The sequence below is a fragment of the Metarhizium robertsii genome, assembly GCF_000187425.2.
Source record: "Metarhizium robertsii ARSEF 23 chromosome Unknown MAA_Scf_1, whole genome shotgun sequence".
NCBI classification, from domain to species: Eukaryota; Fungi; Ascomycota; class Sordariomycetes; order Hypocreales; family Clavicipitaceae; genus Metarhizium; species Metarhizium robertsii.
In genome coordinates, this window is record NW_011942149.1 from 6,916,720 (window position 1) to 6,938,783 (window position 22,064).

A 22,064-nucleotide genomic window follows, 5' to 3' on the forward strand; every position below is an offset into this window, starting at 1 on the left:
ACGTGTATCCCTGCAAAGGCCAGATGATGGGTCATCTGGGCAATTTGTCTCCAATAGAGTGAAGAATTTCTCCGAATGCAGCGATACTATTGTGCTCACTTTTCTTTCCTATTTTGGACCGTTTTGACGCTGTTGCTCGGTCCTTCCTCGAGCACGGATGGATTCAAGGTTTATTAAGCTCCCGCCCGTTACGAGTTTGACAGGCGGATCCTCCCGTCGGCGACCAACCGAGCGGGACGCCTTGCCTAAAGGAGTTACGAGCGTTGTCGCCCAACCCATTACTCCGTACCCACGGCGTGCAATGGATCGTGGGTGTGGCATACGAGGGTTTGGATGGACAAGGTTGGGGCTGGCTATCCCCGCCCCCGCGGCGCGCCCTGCGTGGTTTGCGGCAGGTACCATGCAAGAGGTATGAGCAGCATGCCAAGTGCATTCATTGCCATGTTGTTGTGAGAGCAATACGCGGGGACGTGCATACGTAAAAGTGTAGGCTATAATGTGAAATAAAGCCTCGTCCTCACACATACGACCATAGCCGCTAGCAAAGCTCAGGATCCCGTCCGATCTCCCACGACAACCTAGTGAGCGCTGGATTAGTAGCTAGGTCGGTGACGCCTAGCGAATACCCAGTGTTGTATGTTCTTTTTCTTTTTTTTTCTCTCTTTTGCCCGACGTAACAGTTCTGCTACCCAGTGCCTTGTGTGTGCACTTTAGGACCGGATTGCCAAGTAGCCATGCCTCGTGGCTCGCAATACCGGGACGGGCAGACTTTTACGTATTCGTAGCAAACGCTTTGTAGCTTTTTTTCGTTCTGCTCTTCCTTAAGAAGCGTCTGGTTCATTTTGACTTTGCGGTAGTTCCAAGCCTTGCCGTGGATTACGCTTCTCGGGCTGAGTAGTATGCTTCGAACGCTTGCATTATTTTACGAAGTTTTCGTTAAACTTGCTGTCCTCGTGTTTCGCAGTAAATTACCTTTCAACTAGAAGAGGGCGACCAGACGGCTATCTCTGGGTAATATTAACGATCCACTACTTAACACTGGCACGGCAAACGGACCGACCTTCCATTTAGGGCTTTATGCCCCCGCTGAAGCCCATCTTGGCATGCCATTTATTTCTTTCTAGGAAACGTTGCCGTTACATATAACAAGAACCGAGGCTGGGGTTAGCGAATTGCTTGCATCGTTCGATACTTCTCAGCATAAGCCGGGGCTAGTAGTAAGAGAGGAGCGTGGGAGCGATCCTTCAGTCTTACCGATGCATGCAAACACGGCAGGCCTAGACAGGAAGGATGTGAAGCTAGAAAACTTGTGTCATCGCCGTGCATCAACACTAATCCGTCAAAGTCAGCTGCAGGTTTTAATGGGTTATTGGTCTCGCAACGTCTCCGCCATGGTCAGACGACGATAGTTGTGTGCGGTACCCGCTGGTTAAACTGGTGATGGAGAAACAAACCACAGAAGGGGGAATGAGGAATATAAGATCGATATGCTTCCCATGAATAATAGATTTCTAAAACAACAGACAAGAAAGAACCCTCGGTTCCACAGCTTGTTGCGCCAGAACAAGCTCCTCGATCAGATTATCAGATACTTGTTGGGAATATTATTCTTTATCAACTCTTATTTTTAAAATGCTGCTTAAGACGGTTCTGGGCTTTGTAGCCACTGCTGCTGCTGCTCAACTTACTGCCGTTGATCATATCAAGGCTCTTGTAACCAGAGGTTCGTCGACACTTGAAGTGCCTCTATAATGCTTAACCCTAACTAACAGAACATCTCCAAGCGGGAACGGAGCGTATCTCTAACAGAGACTTCAGCGCCATCAGGTTCTACTCCCAGCACGCTGCCGCGGCATACTGCAATTTTAATGCCGTTCCCGGTGCGCGGATTACGTGCCAAAATAACGCCTGTCCACTCGTCATGCGAAACCAGGCTGTTGTGGTGGCGTCGGCCATGTAGGTCCCCCTATTCTTTTTTCCCGCTCAAGCCTCCCGGCTATCAGCCCTATCTCCTTAAGCAATAATTTTTAAATCTTTATTCTGACACAACCCCAGTGGCGACGCCCTCGGAGTCGGCGCGTACGTAGCCGTTGATTATGTCCGCAGGGAAATCGTCCTTTCCTTCCGTGGCAGCAACAATATTCGCAACTTTATTGCTGACCTTGCCTTTGCCTGGAGCGACTGTAACCTCACACAAGGATGTAAACTCCATACCGGCTTCGCCCAAGCCTGGTACGATATTAGTGACGCCATCACCAAGGCTGTGAGATCTGCTCGCTCAAGTAACCCCAATTTCAGGGTCGTGGCCACGGGGCACTCTCTTGGGGCCGCTATCGCAACTCTTAGCGCAGCCTACCTTCGTCGCGACGGTCTCGCCGTTGACCTGTACACATATGGCTCCCCGCGGGTCGGTAACAAAAATTTCGCAACATGGTTCCTTACACAACGGGGCGTCCAATGGCGCGTCACTAACGGGGACGACCCTATTCCCCGTCTTCCTCCTCTCATCTTCGGCTATAACCACATTAGCCCAGAGCTCTGGCGGCCTGGCGGCGATGTCCAGACCGTGTGGCAACCCTCGACGACGGCCATCTGCAAGGGCGTTGATAACACCGATTGTAACGGCAGTGGTCTTTCGCCTGACCCCTGGGCCCATCGGAACTACTTTGGCAGCGTGGATGCCTGCGCTGGTTCTTCGTTGACTCTGAGAGATGCCCGGGGACTGCCTGAGGACCTCATCAACCGCCTTACCGATTGGAGTCGACAGGACCGGCAGCTTTCGGGGAGTCTAGGGCATCACGGCGATGTGGAGTTCTTGCTGAAGCCTTTGGACGAATCCCCGGCTTCGGCACCGGGGAAACACGAATATACGATAGTATAGTATCCGCGGCGCGAGTGGCTCTGGGAGTACCTTGCCGGTGGATATTAGTTGAAGTTGGGCTTTATACAGGCGGGCCCCTACAGAAGACGTGAAAATACAATTTGCAGTAACTAAGTAGTTGACGTAATCTAGCCAATGTTCCTAAAAAGATAGAGTACTGCAGCCGATGCCGCGAATATTGGTTTCAGATGGAAATAGATTATAATGGCATTTCATTTGCACTTCCGGCTCCCTCTGGCTCTCATTGGCGTGGAAACTGGCTTGTTCTCTGCTTTGGCGGCCGAGCCTTGCTTTTTCAACAGCGTAGAGCTCGCAGAAACGACTGGTGTGGACAGTAGCCTCTTGAGTGCGAATTATTTCTTGACTCTAATCGAGGCATGTCAATTGCTCTCGGGGAGACTATTCCGTTATTAATAGGCTACTGATATTCTATGAAAAACTGATGACGACACCTACGAGTCGACTAACGTGACGCAAACACCAAGTAACGACCATGACGCTGATTCCCTTCGATGGACGCCAGGATATCCGGCCAATTATTATCAACAGGGCTCTTTATTCTACAGGTCAGCAATGTCTCTGTCCTAGCCGTAGTACGGCTCGATACCTTTTCTCAGCACTGCACGATGCCGTAGCACAGCATTGTGGGTGGACGCGTGGATGGACGCCGACACCCAATATCTGCAACATGGTATCCGGTAGATTCAACACGGGCCCGGACAAGAGCCCTGGGCACAAGCGGTCCCTTCATGTATATATAGTCGTCATTGATCCCTCTCTTGCTCTTGGGAAACCGAGGAGCTTTGACATGCTTCAAATTGTACCTTTGACAGACAGAGTAACCTCGTACTATTGTATTGATTGGCCTATGCATTTTGCATTCTTGAAAAGTCTAAAAGAGCGCTGTCAATTTAATTGCGGAATACTAATATTCCACCGCAGCAAAAGACAAGAAAATAACCAGGCCTCAAGCGGACAAGATGCATTCCTCTATCATTCCCGCTAATCACCCTCCTCACCACTGCCAATACTGCAAGAGCCATTGTATTACCAACCCCTTCATTTCCTCGTACAATATCCACAGAATAGCTCTAACATACTCCAGGGCGAGACTTACCAAGACGCTATTTGCGCAACGATTTCGTTGCCTTTGATAGAAGACAAATGCACTAGCATGTTCTTCGTCACGTATGTAAACTCCTTCCCGTGTCTACTCAAGAGCATCTGAACTAACCAGGAGCCAAATAGTTCCGTTGCCAGCGATGGCACGATATGCGAACAATGGATGTAAGCGCCAGCATAGACTTTGTACACCAAGTCACCTCTCATTAAATATACATCTAGGAACTCGAACACCTGCGAAGGCGAGTCTAATGAGCGCGTGTATGCGGTACCATGCTTTTCATATAGCCGCCATAGTCCTCATCCCAAATCCATCAAATGCCGCTCCATGGAGTAAATTGGACGACAGCTGGTCGCCTCCGATCAGGCTTACATATGAGAGCCTCGGTGGTTTCCATGGAGTCGAAGCTCGGCCGGCCAAGGCAGAAATTCTTTTTCCCCAATCTACTTGATGTTGATATCACATAATACTGTACATGTCGGAAGCCTAATGCGCCGAAAAGATGGTCTTGAAAATCCACGCACAGTGGAAAGTGGTTTGGCGCGTGTATTTACATGGTTGGGAACGAGAGATGGAAGTGGGCAAAGGGGGTATACTTTGGGAGAAAGGGCGTCGGGAGGGTAGGTTGGGCCGAGAAGGTCTGAGGGACAATGTCACGGACGGACCCTGCAACGTCGGGATTACTGTAGATGCCAGAATCTGGGGACTTTTCTCTGCCGTCGGTGACGAAGGTCTGAAGTGGGAAAGATGGCTCTGGACATGACAGCCGCACAAGGGCGTTGAGTTGGCGTTGGGCGAAATTTGCATCGCAACTTGTTGTATACTTGGCTGCGGAGCAGGTTGTCGCATTGCTGATCAGTCATGTCTGCCTGGGAGCGTGGGCAGCATAGCAAGAACTGATTACGGCGTGCAGTTTCCATTATGATTTGTCAATGGCATCCAAGTCGGTGGTTATATCCTGTCTAGTACTGCAGAGCAGGCACGCAAATCATGATGGCGAACGAACATTAGCCCTTGTCTCACAGTGCGTCGGCTCAACGGCCCCGCACATATCCTCGGCCGGTATGGGTCGAGGACATGTAGTCGAGCCTTGTTGGTTGGGAGTTGTCATCATTCTGTAATAGTCGGGCAAGGCGACATTGGGAGAGGCACCACTGGTCCACCGCTCCAGACACACAAGACACAAGTCACTGTCCAAGGCAAACCTCACTCTACAAGACTTGATACCTGGGAATCATTATTTATATACATACGCGTAATATGGAACAAATTAGCCTTGGCCCCTCGGTTCCAACTCGACCCAAAAAACATCTCGTCTCTCTTCATTACTCAATACACTCGCAGACCAATACACGGACTTTTACGTCTCTCGGACACCACCGCTATACTTGACGGGCACAATGGCTAACCAATCCGTGCCGTCCTTGGTTGCAGAGACGGGCCACCAGGCCACGGCCGCCGTCGACGCCGGTGCTGGTTACCCCGGTGCAAATCCAAGTACAAACCAAGCACAAGCTGTCACAACGCAGATGCCACGCTGAATGCTGGAGGCTGCGAGACTTTACCTGAGGCGTTACACTTGGCTGAGCTATATCAATATTTGGATTACTTTCGTACATCTTCATCCATATCACATCACATAGTAGGGTGGTTCTATTACCGATATGCAAGGGGCATTCATTGGGCCAAGGATGTCTCACTCAAGATGACAACCTTGGCCAAGTTGTCACTTCTGTCGGCGGCTTGCCCCAAGAAGGAGACACAATAGTATCCGCTGGTAAACCTAGCAAGGGCGCATGCGACTATAATAGTAGCGGTCCTCTTGTCGACCAGGAAACAGGCAATTGAGGCCTTGGCGACGGCACCCGGGGTCCCTCAGCATACTAGAGACGGAAGCTTCGTCCTCTCCGGTTCTGGTCCTACAGTCATGTTGCAATTGTACACGTCAAACAGGGGAATCAGAGCCGACAACAACAGTTTTTATAAAGTAGCTACTACAGTACGAACGTGCTCTTGGGCCTTCACTTTGCTGCCGCGTACCCAGGCATCCAGTTCCGCCTATCCGCCCTGCAATGAGCCCCTTTCTCCATACGCTTCTGTCCCAAATGCGTGAGTCTCCCAGGCTGCGATGGTAATAGGAAAGCGCCCTTAGCTATCATAGCCTGAGAATATGGACTCGTCAGTCGCATTGTATGTCTAGGCCTCGGTAGACTTTGCCCCAACAACGGGATTCTTCTCACTCGAATCGATCGGCTTCTTGGTACACGGACGGCTAGGAGTTGCGGCATTTGTAGTCGTATTCTGTGTTGGCTCCTTGGTAGGAGTTGCGACATTTGTAGTTGTATCCTGTGTCGGCTCCTTGGCAGGAGAAGTTGAATCCTGCTTCTTATCCTGCGTCTGCTCCGAAGAAGCCGACTCCTGCTCCCCAGCCTGTGTCGGCTCCTTGGTAGGAGTTGCGATATTTATAGTCGTATCCTGTGTCGGCTTCTTGGCAGCAGAAGCTGACTCCTGCTTCCCAGATTTTGTCGGTTTATTTTTGTTAAAGCAGATACTAGAATTACCGGGATCAAGAGTAGGGTTAAAGCACTGCAATCCATGACCACATTCGTCATCATTTTTACAGATTTTAAATACAACTTTTAAGCAGTTGTTCAATTCATCAAGCTCCATATTGCCAGCTTCCCGGCAATGTTTCTGAGAAAGAGCACATGAATACTTACCCAACTCTCGAGTTTTGCAAATTTTATCGGTCTCGTTGATCTCAGGAGAAGCCGACTCCTGCTCCTCAGCCTGTGTTGGTTCCTTGGCAGCAGAAGCCGACTCTTGCTCCCCAGCCTGTATCTGGTCCTTGGTAGGAGTTGTAATATTTGTAGGTGTATCCTGTGTTGGCTCCTTGGCAGGAGAAGCCGACTCCTGCTCCCCAGCTTGTGACCGTTTCGTATCGCACACCCCATCCTCTTTGTAGCACTCAAATCCATGACCACATTGGTCATCATCCTTACAGTCGATTCCAAGAACTTCCACGCAGTGCTTCAATTGATCAAGCTCCACAATGCCCCTACCCTCCGTGCAATACGATCTATAAGTGAGACATTGGGCCTTGCTGAGCCCTCGTTTCTTGCAACTTTTGGCGATCTTGTTGATCTCAGCTAGTTGAGAAGCTAACTCTTGCTCCCTAGCCTGTGTCTGGTTCTTGGCAGGAGAAGTTGAATCTTGCTTGTTATCCTGTGTCGGCCCCTTGGCAGGAGAAGTTAAATCCTGCTTGTTATCCTGTGTCGGCTCCTTAGCAGCAGAAGCCGACTCCTGCTCCCCAGCCTGTGACTGTTCCCTTTTTGGATAGCAGGTACTATCATTGGGTCTATCAGGATCTTTTCTGCACTCATACCCTTGACCACATTGGCCATCATCCTTACAGTCGGTTCCGAGAACTTTCACGCAGTAGTTCAATTTATCAGGCTCCTTAATGAGGCTTATATACTGGCAATGCAGTTTATAAACGTCACATTGGGCCTTAGTTATCCCACGGGTGTCGCAAATTTTGTCGAGCTTGGCTTGGACATCAGTTTGTGGAGAAGCCGACTCTTGCTCCCCAGCCTGTGTCTGGTCCTCCTCGGCATCAGAAGCCGACTCTTGCACCAGACCACCCTGTATCCGGTCCTCATCGGCATCAGAAACCGACTCCCGCTTCACAGCCTGTGACTGTTCCTTTTTCCTGTAGCATTTACCAGGATAAAGGCGTGCATAAGGAGCCCTAGCTCTTATGCACGTCCATCCATCACCACATTGGTGATCATCAACACAGAAGATGCTTTTTTTTCTCAAACACTTGTTCAATTGAGGAGGGTCCTTATTGCCATCCTCCTGGCAAAGCCATTTATAATCGTTACATTGGTGCTCGTCCATTTCTCGGGATTTGCAAATTTTGTCGGCCTCGTCGATCTCAGATTGTCGAGGGTTGAGGGTTGGCACGGCTATAGCTAGTCCGGCGCAAGCCGTAAGGATGTTGAGGTACTTCATCTTGTCGGCCTGGGCCTTGATGATGTAGATTGTAGTAAGAGTAGCAGTATATGTTTCTAGTAAGGAATGTAAAAGTGGGTGGTTGAAGAGTAAATAAATGTAGAGAATTTACTCGATGTAAATACTCAATCGAAGGTGATTACTAAGTACGATTTGCATAAATTCTTGGAGCGCACAGCCTCTAAACTAAGATTACTAGCATGGTGTCAAAATATACATGAGCCTAGCCTTCTAGTTTGTACCCAGGTATTAGGCAAGGCGGCCGCTTGGTACGCAAATATTGAAATGTATCTTGTCTGATAACCATATCTGGCATGACTTGTAAAATGATGAAATGCATAAATATATAAAGTAAGAAACTAGCTTTTGGTAAGCCTAAACAGGGTAAAGGCGGGATTCTGCATAAACTAACACGAATCACGAATCATGCTGTGCTGAATCATGCAAGTAATGCGTAAATTTGTGGCTCCTCTTAGTTTACGCAAAATCATGCAAGTAATAAGTAAATTTATGGCTCCTCTTAGTTTATGCAGAATCACGCGTTTATAGTATTAAAACAAGATTAGTATAGAGGCTAAATAAAATAGAACAAGTTAGTGGTCTTGAGCGTGGAATAATAAATTGACCCCTTATTATTTGCCACCGTATCTCTAACATTATACTACACACTAGTGCCAGCCCAAGGTAAAATAACTTCTGTAATAAGATGTCTTTCGCATTATACAACCCACTGTAATTTACTTGTTATCAGTCCATACCAATGTAGATGCATAACAAACCTTCTTTGATTAAAACTGTTGGTAACCAAGTCGAGTATTCACTGTTGTAGGCCAAGTAATTAGTCTGAAACTCGCCATTACTCGGGTTTTCACGTCTATTCACCATACCGACACGTCACGGCTTGGCGTGGCTGGCTTTTCAGCTATCTCAATCTGTGTCGAGCCAGGCGCACGGTGCCGGCATTGTGGGCAGCATACAGCACCCAGTTTCAAATAAAGTATACATCAATGGCCATTCGGGATATGCGTGCGAGCTGCATCAATCACTGGCGTGGCTAGGAGTGCCCATCACTGCATGCATCAGGCGATGCAGCCCATGTCTGGGTAGGACGGAGACTTGCCATCATATTCCCAACCTCATGCGCGACCCTAGCTATCGCATCCCTTGTCATTGCTGCCGTGGCCCAAGGCCGCTCACAGTTCTCAGCCGCCGAGTGGCAGTTGGTCCAAAGTGACACGCTGTCATGATTACCCCGTCGGTCGGATTGACATTCTCGGGAGATCGTGCATGCGGGAGCTGAGATTGAAGTCGGCAGATTGTCAGCTCTTATGCACGTAGCGCAAGAGGTAAATTACTGATATGCAGAGATACACTCCTCTGCTGTTTGTCTTCAATATTTGCAAATTACCTGCCAATTGGCAGCCGTCGAGTCCCTCGCCTTGGCAACGTCACGGGTGTTGGGTCCATTCGAATCATTACACTGAATAACCGACTTGACCTTGACAGCTACTATTTCTTATTTCTTACATGTATACAAACTACCAAAATCCACGCGAGTCTAGTAACCCACTCTCCCTCTCATGTGTCCCATTTATCAGGAGCCACCGCGTCTCTGGTCCATGAAGCGCTCGATAATACCGTCCGCCGCCGCGCGACCTGCTCGAATAGCACCTTCCATAAACCCCGCCCACCGGCTGGACAATTCCGTCCCGGCAAAGAAGATATCGCCCACAGGCGGTGCGGCGAGGTCCTCCCCATAAACAGTCATGACATTAGGCGGGCAAAACCCAAAGTGGCCACCGCGCGAGTACTCCTCCCTGTTCCAGCGCTGCACGATCCAGTGCTGCACATTCTCTGCCTTGGGACCAAAGAAGCGGACGTACTCGCGGGCAACTACCTCCTGGACATGTGTATCGCTCATATCATCGAGCCTGCGGGCGTAGTTGCCCACAAGGAAGCCCATGATGATGCCGCAGGAAGCGTTGGCGGGCGACGCGTCAAAGGTAAACTTGACGTGGGAATCAGCGAGCCCGAATGCCCGGCCGCTCAGTCCGTCATCGCGCCAAAAGGGCGTTTCGTAGACGGCAATGACCTTTCCCACGGCGCCCATGCTCATGCGCTGGCCGAGCATGGAGCAGCTAATCGGCAGGGGGGGGTCGAATCGCAGCCGCGACACGAGCGGCGGCGATAGGGCGAGAATGACGCTGCGAGCCGTCACGACGGACTTGGGCTCGTCGATTCGAGGCTCGATGTGGACGATGTACTCGCTGCCGCGTTTGCTAATACCGGACACGGGAGAGTTTGTCCTGACGACGTTACTGCCGAGACGTTCGGCGAGCCGAATAGCTAGAAGCTGGGGCCCGTTCTCGACACGCTTCTCGAGACTGCCGCCCTTTATGCTGATTAGTTGTGCCCAGTTGCCTTTTCCACCGCGCTCGGGGGAGTTGCCGTCGGCTTTTACGATGTACGTCAGGGCCTGGAGCAGCGACACGTCGGCTGCTTCGGCGGACAGGACTGCCCGCCACTGGGCGAGATGCACCGCCACTGCCTCGGGGTCTGAGAGGTGGGCGCCGATCCAGGAATGCAGCGTTTGGGAATCCCATTCGACGGCCTTGGGATGACTCCATGGCGTGGTGAGATCCAGTTCCGCGGCCATCGAGTCGAGTTGGACCACGACGGCCTCGAGCTGTTTAGTGGCTTTGGTTGAAAATGCCGATGCTGCAGACTTGGGGTCTTCTGGGTCAAATAGCTTGCGCTCGCCCGAGGGGGAAGAGACGACAATCATGCCTTTGTCATATGTATCGAATAGCCGAAGGCCAAGTCTCTCGCTGAGCGCGATGGCTTCTGTCTGACCGAGACCGATAAACGACGCTCCCGTCTCGGCATATCCGCGTACAGTGGGTGTGGTAAAGTGCGAGTCGTAAATCTTGCCCCCGACGCGGTCGCGTGCTTCGAGGACAACGACTGACTTGCCGGCCGCCACGAGCTTCTCGGCCGCCGCAAGGCCGGAGAGGCCTGCTCCCACGATAATAACGTCTGCCATGGCTTCACATGGCTTGCAAGTAGCGCTGGGCTGAAAATGTCGATGAGGTGATGGAAGGATAGTGAGCTAGGAGGGTCAAGGCGCAAAGAGCAGCAAGTTATTGAGGATGGATAGAAGATGCAAGACTACTTGACTCGAGAACGAATACGGCTTTATATATAAGAGAACAGTGATATAATATATAGATCTAGTACTATCTCAAAACAACCCTGGGGACCATTAGCTTGCTTTGTGTAGGTTTCTGTTGCAAGTTGCCTATTTCTATTCACGGGCTACCGCGGACGGCCGATGGCGACGAGGCTGCGAGCCAATAAAGGCACCCCAGCAGCACTGCCGTTCGACACTCGACTCGACGATAGCTTCACACAGATCCATTACCGGCGCGACGCTTTGTCGGCATCAGTTCAACGGCAGTAGCGTTGGATTGCCTTTATTGGCCAGGAGGGTCGGCCCCGTCGGCTGTCCGGACTCCGAACTAGCCGAGGCTTCCGGCGCCGTGGCATTACATGCACGTCCACGTCCGGGGTGGGGGTTCTTCTTAGCCCCGATAAGATGCATGTGGTCCGCCCCGTGGCGGGAGCAGTTAATAGATGGAGCCAAGACGGATGAGGAATGCCATAGCGAGCCGAGTGGAGCATGGCGCCGATCGCTTTCCAGGGGGATATCGGAGACGTCAAGACGGACTCGCATCCAACTTCTGGCGGCATCACAATCTCTGTCTCTTCCCACCACGGAGACCGTCGACATGTTCAACCCCAGCATGGCCACCTCCAACCGGGCCCCGACTGGGAGCAGGAAGAAAAAGACCAGGACCTTTTCAGGCTGCTGGACCTGTCGCTCGCGCCGCATCAAGTGCGACGAACGTCGGCCCGTCTGCGACCGATGCTCGCGCGCACGCATCGCCTGCCAAGGCTACGGCGTCAGGCTGAATTGGACGAATGCTCCAAGCAGCGGTGCCACATCGACTGACGGTCGGCCAACCGTGTCCGGCAACGACAAGTATGCCGGCTCTGCCGACAACAGAGCGGGTGCCGCCTCTGCCGCCACAGGTTCATGGGAATACGCCAAGCACACACCGCCGCCATGGTCTTATCCAAGGTTTCGCTCTGTCCAAGTTGACGAGCTGGCAGTCCCTTCGTGCCAAAGGGACCTACTATATCACTGGGTTTCCTTCATGTGCAAGAACATGGTGCCGGTAGATTTAGTCGATAACCCGTACCGACTTGTACACCTCCCCTTTGCGTTCACCGGCATCAACCTGCCAGTCACCCAGTCAAGCAGCAACCTCGCTCTATTCCATGGCCTCTGTGCCGCCTCGGCCGAAAATCAGTTATACCTGGGCGTGGCGAAACCCGGCGTCACAAAATTGCTCGCCGCGCGCCACAACCGCCTCGCCCTCCAGCATCTGCAGCTCGCCATCAACTTCCAGTCCCCGAGAGACAGCGACAATGTCACGGCCGTCCTGAGCGCAATCCTGTTCTGTATACTCGGAGATGTCGTCGGCGGAGAGGCCCGGAACTGGCGCGGCCACGTACAAGGCGCCTTGGGGTGTCTTGCTGATCCGAGCGAAATCGAGGTCCAGGCCGGCTCGCACATGCACATGGTTCTCGAACAGTTGCTCTGTCTTGCCGTCTTCGGAAACGTTGAGACCACGTATGACATTGGCACGCTCATCGCCAAGCTTCCTGGCGCCATTAGCTACATGAGCCAGTACCATGGTGTTGACAAGTTTATCCTGCGCTCGGTGTTTGCCATCAACCAATACGTCGCTGGCATCGGGAGCAGGTCCGACACGGCAAGAATCAGCAAACTAGAGCTACGGCGACTGGAGCTCCAAGCCAGTCTTTACGCGCCAGCTACTGTCTCTCCGGGGATTTATTTGCGTCGAGAGGATGCCCAAGCGGCGATGCATTATGCGCACGTTTACTATTACGCGTTGCTGATTTATTTCCAGCGGTGCCTTTACCAGTCTTCTCCTGAGAGTGTCTCCGGCATGGTTGACCGTGCTCTGTGCCATCTTGAAACAGCCGAGGAGATTGCCGGCGCCTCAAACGGGTGTATACTATTGTGGCCGTGTCTCGTCATTGCCGCCGAGTGCGGCTCTTCGTGTATGAAGGCCCGGGCGTTGGAGTGGTTCAAGCGGAAGAGGCGGCATGGCTTTGCGAGTGTCGACACGGGGGCCAATATTCTCACCAACTACTGGAAGTGGAGAGACGAGAATCCCGACGAGGCATCTCGTACGACTTGGCAGGAGTTTGTGAGGGGAACCGAGGACGATGTCGTGCCAATATAAAAGTGAGCCTACTGAGCTAATGCCGCGTCTACATTGTCCAAAGGTCGAGAATGGCAGTGTCTTCTCCGGCGTGTCAATGTTGGGTTGGTGCTGTGTAGACACGCTATGAAACTGAGACCGAGGCGAGTTTAGTTTCATGAAACCAGACGCTGGTATACTTTTAGTTTTGTATGAAACGATGTCCAGTTACAGCGCAATATTTTGGCAAACGCTATACTGATGTGCGACATGCCCTCCAAGTTGCCCAAGGATGTTTAGTATTTTCCGTCTGCCCATACTGCCAATCATTCACGTTTGCTGTCACTTTCCGCCCCCTTTTCCGTGTTTATATCCTCCGTGATTCTACAGCCGCGTCAATGTCTTGCGCTCTCCTAAACACCCCTAGCGAGGAGCGGTCTACTTTTCCTTTTTGGCATACTTGTCCAGCTCTTGATGCACTCGGGTACCTCTACCATTTCAGCAGATGTGCTCCTTCTATGTCTCGTTCCCGAGAATATTCGCTCTGCCTCTGCAAACATGGGGGGCATGCAAACTGTGTCAACAGCTATTTGGCTGGGTTTTGTTTCCGCCGCTCACTCGAGTAGCTCTTTTAAAGTGCTGGGTGGAGGAGAACACCAGCCACATATTCAGAGGCCTATTCGGTAAGCCGATAATACTTTTCCAACTTTAACCAAGCGACGTAAAGACGCGCATAGGAGCGTAAGTTACTTCAAGCCTTGATTCTGGTCTGCGTAAAGCGATAATGGAGGAAATCCATATGCGAAACAACGTGGTCGAGCGTATTTTCTCGGCCTTGACGTCCCAAAAAACTGAAACTAATTTTGCAGTCGTGTTGGCGTCGTGCCACCATGTTCACCATGCGGCGCGCCACACAACGGCTGGCTTGATCAGCAACAAGGTTGTCATCGCCAAGGGGGAACGAACCATAAAAGCCAATCGCTCATGCTCCGCAATGCCGCATGCCGAGTCTGAACTGGGCCACCAGACTTCCCGAAATGCCCGTTGACGAACCTCACCAGGCCTCACTCCGACCCATTCATGTTCGTGTGGGCCATATAATCCGCATCAGCTTTGCGGTCCTCGCGCCAGCCACGCTGCGAGTGAAGCCCGGGACGGAGCGACTCGTCGCCTTGTCTGGTTCGCCAGTGAACTGATGGATCGCAAGAGGAAACTAGGCAGGCTGCTTCTACGAGTATTTTTGGCTGTGCGCCAAAAGGAAAAAAAATTCCCGAAAAAAATCCGCAAGATCATATACGCTTGCGTAGCATCATCATGGCGACAAAAGGCTCACGCCTGTGTCCAAGTGGCGACAACCGCCGCAGCCTGCACCAAGCCCTGCGAATTACTGTGTGCGCCCTCCGTACATAGATCAAGATGAAACGTGACCTCTATCTTTTTCTGCAGCAGGTGCCTGTTTGTCTCGGTGCTGACAATTGCAATGTCTACAGCAATTTCCTGCGGGGCTTCATCTTCCTTGGTCATGCATACAAAGTACTTGATATCTATAGTGCCTATTCCGGATGATTACTCTTTTGGCTCGCCGGTCCGTTCCATGTGTAGGGTGAACCAAATACCAATCAACGTCTCTTGATCCACCCCCCTAGCCGCTCACCTTGATTACGTGACAAGTTGATCTCGACTCATCCGAGCTCAATACGGGTTTTCCCTCCAGAGTACGGAGTACGCACGTATACTATCCATGTCCACACCAGGCAGACCCTGCCAACGCATCACAGTGGACCCTGGCCCTGGCGATTCTGACAGGACGCTGCACTATGACAGGACGCTGCACTAGCGAGCGGATTCGCGGTCGAGAGCTGCCTTGCAGGGCAGCACACGTGGCGGGGTGGTTGCAAGGTGCACACCAACGGGGGCGGGTTGTGGCTCTGCTTGCTCAACCCGGGGTCGTCGGATTCTAGTGTTCCATGCTCCGTGCTCCGTGCTTCCCATCACTAGCCGTCTAAAATCTTCTGCGACGATTACCCGATAAGTCACCATGCAACACGGAGTACACCTCGACGGGGATGCACGTTCAACCTCAGGCGTGCGATAATGATGGGATCGGTCCAGCAAAATAAATCGCCAGTGTAGCCCCTTGCCGCCCTCTCCTACACCCCTTTCTCTCCTCACCGTTTGCCAGTCCCAATTCGCGTCGCCGATGCTTTCGAGCGTCTTCATCCTGTCAACTAGTGCACGAGCCTAGGCTTATCTAATCTTCGGACCATTTAAGCGTTGGCCCAGGCGCTAAAATTAGCTGCCGAGGACGGCAAGTGGGGGCCACTGGCAATTCCCGCGCATCACTAACCCTTTTTGGCGGCCTGGCCCAACAAAACAAAGGGAACTACTTGGCTCCTGCTGAAACAGCAAGACACACATCAACAGACTTGACTCATCCAGGGATGCGACGGATGCTCGGGAGACTTGTCATACCCGTTTGGCTGCTGAAGGCACACACATGTATGCATTTTGTGCATTTCGTGCGTCATGACGATCTGTCTCACCACTAGTGTTGTTGGCCGGCCTACGAAGTACGCGAACCGAGAGTCTGCTCTGGATGAGACGAGCCAGGAACTGCCAGCGGCACAGAAGCATCCACGGCGACTGTCTTTGTGACAAACACCATCTCAAGGGGCAGAAGGGCTTTTTTTACCCGTGATTTCAGATTGTCTCTTTTTCTTTCAATCGGGGTCGAATGGGCGGGTTGCATTTTCCGTCCCTGATGACGGGCACACGCCGCGGCGGCCGTCCACACTCGGGTCATTCTACCGATAATGGCTTCCAGGACACCACACCCGCATGGTCTGTAATCAGGTGACTCCCTGGTGATGTGTGTTTGATTCCTCGTTTGCCTCACTGCTGCGACCTGGTGTCTGGCGCACCTGCACCTCCCCCTTGCACATGCAGTGCAATCCTCCTCAACCGGGCGATGACGGGCTCGTAGAATCCCGCATTGGGCAGGGTGAAGAAGCTCCTCGGGCCCAGACTCCATGAGTGCTGCCTTCTCGCCCGATGTTTGAATGGTGAAGCGGGGAGTTTGCTGCCCGCGGAAGCAGCAGAGTCTCGCCCCTCGCGGCCAGTCTGGCGTGTTCCTATTCTCTGTTGTCATCAGCAAGAAGATGGTGTGCTACGGAGTACTACAGCTTCGGAGACCTCCCCCAGACGTGTAACCACCAGTGTCGAAAATGCCACTGGGGACTGCCGTGCCCACCCAGGAGCGTTTTTGGCTACTCGCGCCGACGCTGGGCCACGTAGGTCCCCCGTAAGCAGCCACCGCAGAGTTTGTGCACACGAACCATGTGTATGGCGAGACCCGATGGCATACATTACAGCAGCAGCCTGCTCCAGCCGGCAAAAGCAAGCAAAAAAGCCTCCATCGCCCGCCTATCAAAAGCACCACGGCGAGCTGGTCCAGGCAGACCAGTCGACGGGAGGGCCTCCCAGGCATCAACGCCGCACGGGAGCGGTCGCCAAAGTCAAAGAACATTGATCTCGCGCGAGCCCCGGGCCGGCCTGCCAAAATGTACGAACCCGCGAAAGCACGCTGTTCTACTGGCTCGCGGGCGTCATCCGCCCTGGCCTTTTGCATTAGCTCTCCCCCCAAGACAGGAACCGGAGCTGTTGCCCGCTGCATGCACCAGTCTCGTGGTGGTTGCGAATCTTCAATATCCCTGGGCCAGTCGGCGCCCCTTGTTGCATGCGCGTATTTGGTTCCTGTGGCCGATGTGGCGGAGAGCAGGTTCCGGAAAGGAAGGGCTGTCAGGAGTGCCTAGGCGCGCCGCACAAGGTCGACAAGACAGCCTTGGGGCAAAGCACCAGCCTTGGTGGGCAGGAGTCGAGTGGTGGCCGCCCCAAGTCCGGAATTCTCTCCGCTGCCGTGGTGCAGAACACATCTGGGCCGCTGAATCGCACCGCTCCCATGTAATGCATGGCGAAGGTTGTGTCTGGGAGTCCTGTTGAACCACTGGGGGGGTTTATGCAGAAACAGGTTCTCGCGCAATAACAGACCATGCCGAGACGCCGATACCCGATGCGCTCGTGGGCTTGAGTATGTAATATGTGTGGACTTTGCTTCACCATCACGCAGCTTCACTGTCGGCCCGAGAAGTCCGGATCCCGGTCTCCTTTTCTTTTCCTCTGCCGAGCCTATTTTGGGACCTTGTTGGCAACGGCCAAGAGTGATGTATTTGCGAAAAGAAAAGATTGGTCGCCCTCTTCGCACCCTGCGGTGAGCAAGATGCGTCGTCTGCGGAGATAGGTCGCGGAAGGCGGGTCAGAAAGGCGCAAAACGCAGGCAATTGGCCGTATACTTGTTTGCGTTTGCAGCAATGGGGCAGGATTGGCTGTTGACATTGGTGCGCTGCGAGATGCGCATCATCAGACGCCGCCAGCCTGTCCGGACTCCATCCCATCTGATTACTTAAGTGGGTTGCATCTTGCAGAGTACATGTTTGGACACTTTTGGCTCACAGCGCCGAAGCAGCTGTGTCTGTGCTTGTGTGAATGTCTGCCATGGCATCCGCAGCCTGCGGCAGACTGCCATGTGTAGGATAAAAAGGCTGCCTGCGCCCAACTTGAATCGTCGTGAACTGGACAGTGTTTCCAAACCACTCAGCTCTTCCATCGTTATCACCACTCCTCCTCATTCTGTTGTGTGAGACGCTTGTCCCGGCATATTTGTGCCTTGATCTCGGCGTCCACCGTTGATTATACTGGGCCTGCACTGCTTGTCAACAGGACCCGATACATTGCCATCATGGCCGATACCCAAAAGCGAGGGGTCTCCTCCCAGAATGCCGGTCAGCAGCAGAGCTACGCAGATAGGTTCGTCTGTCTAACAGGTTGTACTTGAACATCAACGTGAGCAAGGTCTAACATGGCGACGGGTGTGTTTTTAGGCGGCCTGAAGCCAGCGCTCCGAGCGCCGGGAAAACGAAACGCTCCAAACGCAACGAGTACATGCTCAACCAGTACGTCTACGAAACCAGACAGGAGCAACTCCCAATAAATGAAATGTTTGTGCAAAAATACCGGTAGGGAAGGGAGACCAAGCTGCGTTGTGTAAATAGTACCATGGGCCTTGGGAAGGAAAAATATAATGTTGCAGAGTTGGCAAAGAGAGAGATATTCCGCGGTGGCACGTACTTAGGTAGCCAAATACATCCAAAAGGCCGATGCAGAGGCCCCATCCGTCAAATGCGGGCCCGAACAAATAGCTTCAATGTTGTTTGGATGTCCCCAGGTCCCTCCGTGCTTGAAACAACCATCAGTGAAGTAACGACAGGGATTTTGGTAGTTGTCTTTGACTCCCTAGCCCCGGCACCTTTGACGTGAGCGGGGGAAAGGGTTGCTGGGTTTGACCCCTGTATTCTCAGCGCATCGAATGCTACATGGCATCTTGACGGCGCAAAGGTCCGCGGCAGCCTAGACATCCTGACGAATGCCATCCAGCCCCGAGCTGTCCAACACCTGGGCCAAGGCGCGATTAGGGCCTACAGAGGTCAAAAAGTGCCTTCGGCCGCCTTTTTAGTTGCCTCGTAGGCAATGGCATGTTGCATAGGAAGCTTCTCAGACTGCCGCAAGGTGAGCGATGACCCGCCAAGATGATGTCGAAGGAGCTTACAAACGTTCCTAAAAATACACACAGGCCCAGCGTGGTGCTGATATAATAGCCTGGGCTTCTGAATTGCACGCCGGCGGAACGATTTGCGCTGGCCAGCCCTGGAGGAAGGGAAAGTCGCTGAACGAGCAGGCTCGCGGTGGATGGTGGGTGTGCGCGCCGCCAGATTCTCGTTTATCGCCCTCGCTTTCGCGGACCAGAGGCCTGCCTGGCGTGGTTCCGACTGTTTCCGGTTCGTCATGGTGTATCAATTGCGGCGGCAGAATTTTGCCCTTTGGCCTTTTTCAATCTGGCAGTGAGCCATCGGGTGATTTCGCAGGTGCACTGGGCATCTCATAACGTTCCGCGGGCGGGCTGTGCAGGAGTGAAAAAGGGCAGACAGCTTCCAGGCATACATTGACTACGTACGCTGCTGCCATTGTTTTCTTCGCCAACCGAATGCAAGACAGGGAAGAAACCATTCAAGCCCCCCCCTCCCCCGGCGCGTTGAAAGGATAGCACTACGCACCGTATGCCATGTTCCGTCATGGAACGCGTCACTGGTTTCACACTGAGCACATGGTCTAAAAATGTAAAAATCTCACCCACAAGGAAATTGTGCGGATCAACTGTCTGGCGTGGTGTGAGTCAACCCCGTGTCTGTCGGTTGCTGGCACGCACGGCTTTGGTTCTTGCGACATAGGGCGAGGTGTGAGCTGCGGCGGCTGCGCATCAACCCAACATGAACAGGGCCAGTGGGTGAAAAAATAGTCGAATCTGACAGTCTTCTGCAAGATGGCGTTGGGTATTTGGCTGGCCAGGCCGACAAACTCGATCGGCCCGATGGTATCCGCAGGAGGAAGGGAGATCGAGGCAGACGCACCACGCGACGCTTGTTGATCGCCTAGGGCTTTGATTGACTTGCATCGCATCACATCGCCATGGTTGTGGCATTGGGCACCGCTACACATTTCAGCACATCAGAAGCAGATCTTGCCTCTGTGACGGTGTCACAACCTCAGTGGCGTCTACCCAAGCCTTTTTGATACAGCTCCACCCAGCATGGTGTCCACGGGTTCTGCACGCCAGGACGCGAGGCTGTAGTTTTTTTATTTTTTAAACACATTTTTTTTTCCAACGACAAGAGTGCCCACCTCATCTGGTTCGGACACTCTGACACGTCGCCCTCGATGCATGCCAGGACAACCCAACAACCTGGTCGCTGGTTTAGCTAGGAGCCGCTGGCATTCACGTCCCCTCCTCCCATGCACATATGCATGCAGACTCCTCCAGAGACCCCAAAACTCTGTATGCCCGCAGTCAACGAAAGCATATCCAACGGGCAACTCGTCGCGAGTCGCGACCTTTTCTCGACGTAGCCGAGACGACGTCAAAGTTCAAGTCCAAGCTCTGGCTTATTCGGGTCTAGGCCCAGCGGGGAAAGTGGGGAACGGCCCGCTCCCGCAATCTTGAATCCATTCACCGTTGTCGCTTCAATTCCTTTGTTGGCCCATGTCCAGTCTACACGAGAGACGTTGGCCCAAACCCACGACGACCAACGTGCCGCAGGATCCGGCAGACCGCATGTGTCGGACGCAGCGGGCTTCGTCGAGCAAACAAAAAAAAAAAAGACCGGCAATCATCCGCGCTGGCCTCCTCGCTTCCCGGACGAATGAGTGCCCGCGGTCAGTGCGCGCGGCACATGGCCGCGACGGCGATTCATCACCAAGGCCAAGCAAGGCCAGCATACCACGGGCGAGCAAAAGCCCACCAGACAGTGCACGCCGCTTCCGCGAGGCCAAGATCCCGGGAGACCCGTCGGATCAGCTTCCGCCCGCACATAGGCACACACGTCGTGGACAACAGTCGTCTGCGTCTTTTTGCTCTGAATCTCTCGCCCTTGGAGCCAAGACGGCTACTCGTGGCCGGAGGCTAGTAGCAGTGCGTCTATGCGTCTACTTGCTCGAATCGCACCGGGTGCTCTTCCGCGCAGGATGTAATTGGCTCGCCAGCGGCTTCAATGTCACGAGCCTTGAGAAAAAAGGAAACAAGAAAAAAAAGGCCCACGGAACCAAGATGGCATTACGATCGGCAACTCTAGCCTGTTAGTATGCCGTATCGTAGTCGACACCCTAATCTGGCGTTACATCATGAGACATGGATGCGCACGAGCTGCCCATGCAGGGTTCTTCTGCAGAGCCGTTGTTCTGCGTCCGTCGTATGTTTGGTCTTGAGTCAACGCTTGACGGGCAGGGATTTGGAAGCTTCAGCGACTGTTCTTTCTCAGGGCTAGACTTTGTCGTCGTCTGGTTGGCTCAATTTTCCTTTGGCATACCTTTGATCAAATCGATGCCAAAAATAGGCTGTTTTTGTGCCGAGAAGGAGCCACTGGGCCGTGTTGGTGATGGGAATAATATCGACATGGACTTCCGTTGCATATAGAATGCTGCGTGACGTGATCTTGTTATTGTTGGTTTTATTTTTTTTAAAAGGAAACATCTAGCATAATCGTTGCCGCAAATAATTCTGATTTGCCCGTACATCACGATAACCACCACCATGGCCTTTTCGAGCGTCTTCGGAGGCCTGGACAATAAAAAGGATGCGTTAGCAGCGGTTCCCCCCCTGCAGAGCCCGCTGTCAAGCTCTGCCCTAGCCAGGGTAGAATCGTTTGGCCATCCCTGGCCAACTTTGAATTCTCGATCGGGAAGAGTTGCGACTGGCAGGGGCTGGGCGGGCAGGGATTGCGGTCAATCCCTGCCTGCTCTAACGAACAGCCCCTGTCCTGGTGCCGGTGACAGGTGGTTACAATACTGCTCCCTTTCGTTTTTCCCCGGGGCGTACCACTTGGTAAACAAGTGGGTGTTTCGTCGTCATTCCGCAGACCCCCTGGCTCCCGTTGTTGCGTCCAAGCAAAATCACCTGGCCTTGATAGAGCAACACCACAGCACGATGCTGACGATGGGACACGTTTCCTACAGTTGGTCCAGACAATGTTGTTGAGGCACGCCCGTGTGTAGGCAGCAGTGTCAGAAGGTCCTATAGTTCCCATGTCTTGTGCGTGACGTCTCTATTGTTGGCAACTTGGCAGTGGCAGTTCCTCGCCGGCAC

At 52.9% G+C, this 22,064-nt stretch overlaps 4 protein-coding genes across 4 annotated transcripts; 2 read left to right on the top strand and 2 right to left on the bottom strand.

Moving 5' to 3' along the window:
- Positions 1 to 1,632: 1,632 nt before the first annotated feature.
- MAA_08580 (lipase) lies at positions 1,633 to 2,881 on the top strand (the record flags this gene model as incomplete). Its single annotated transcript, XM_007826578.1, has 3 exons — positions 1,633 to 1,723; positions 1,773 to 1,956; positions 2,056 to 2,881. The coding sequence occupies 3 exons, from the start codon at positions 1,633 to 1,635 to the stop codon at positions 2,879 to 2,881; spliced, it is 1,101 nt and encodes a 366-aa protein (XP_007824769.1).
- Positions 2,882 to 6,200: 3,319 nt separating this feature from the next.
- On the bottom strand, positions 6,201 to 8,021 carry MAA_08579 (uncharacterized protein; the record flags this gene model as incomplete). Its single annotated transcript, XM_007826577.1, has 1 exon — positions 6,201 to 8,021. The coding sequence occupies one exon, from the start codon at positions 8,019 to 8,021 to the stop codon at positions 6,201 to 6,203; it is 1,821 nt and encodes a 606-aa protein (XP_007824768.1).
- A 1,594-nt stretch (positions 8,022 to 9,615) lies between these two features.
- MAA_08578 (Amine oxidase) lies at positions 9,616 to 11,064 on the bottom strand (the record flags this gene model as incomplete). The annotated part of the gene is made up of 1 exon (XM_007826576.1): positions 9,616 to 11,064. One exon carries the CDS (start codon positions 11,062 to 11,064, stop codon positions 9,616 to 9,618), a length of 1,449 nt encoding a protein of 482 aa, XP_007824767.1.
- Positions 11,065 to 11,824: 760 nt separating this feature from the next.
- MAA_08577 (arginine metabolism regulation protein II) lies at positions 11,825 to 13,357 on the top strand (the record flags this gene model as incomplete). The annotated part of the gene is made up of 1 exon (XM_007826575.2): positions 11,825 to 13,357. One exon carries the CDS (start codon positions 11,825 to 11,827, stop codon positions 13,355 to 13,357), a length of 1,533 nt encoding a protein of 510 aa, XP_007824766.2.
- Positions 13,358 to 22,064: the final 8,707 nt, after the last annotated feature.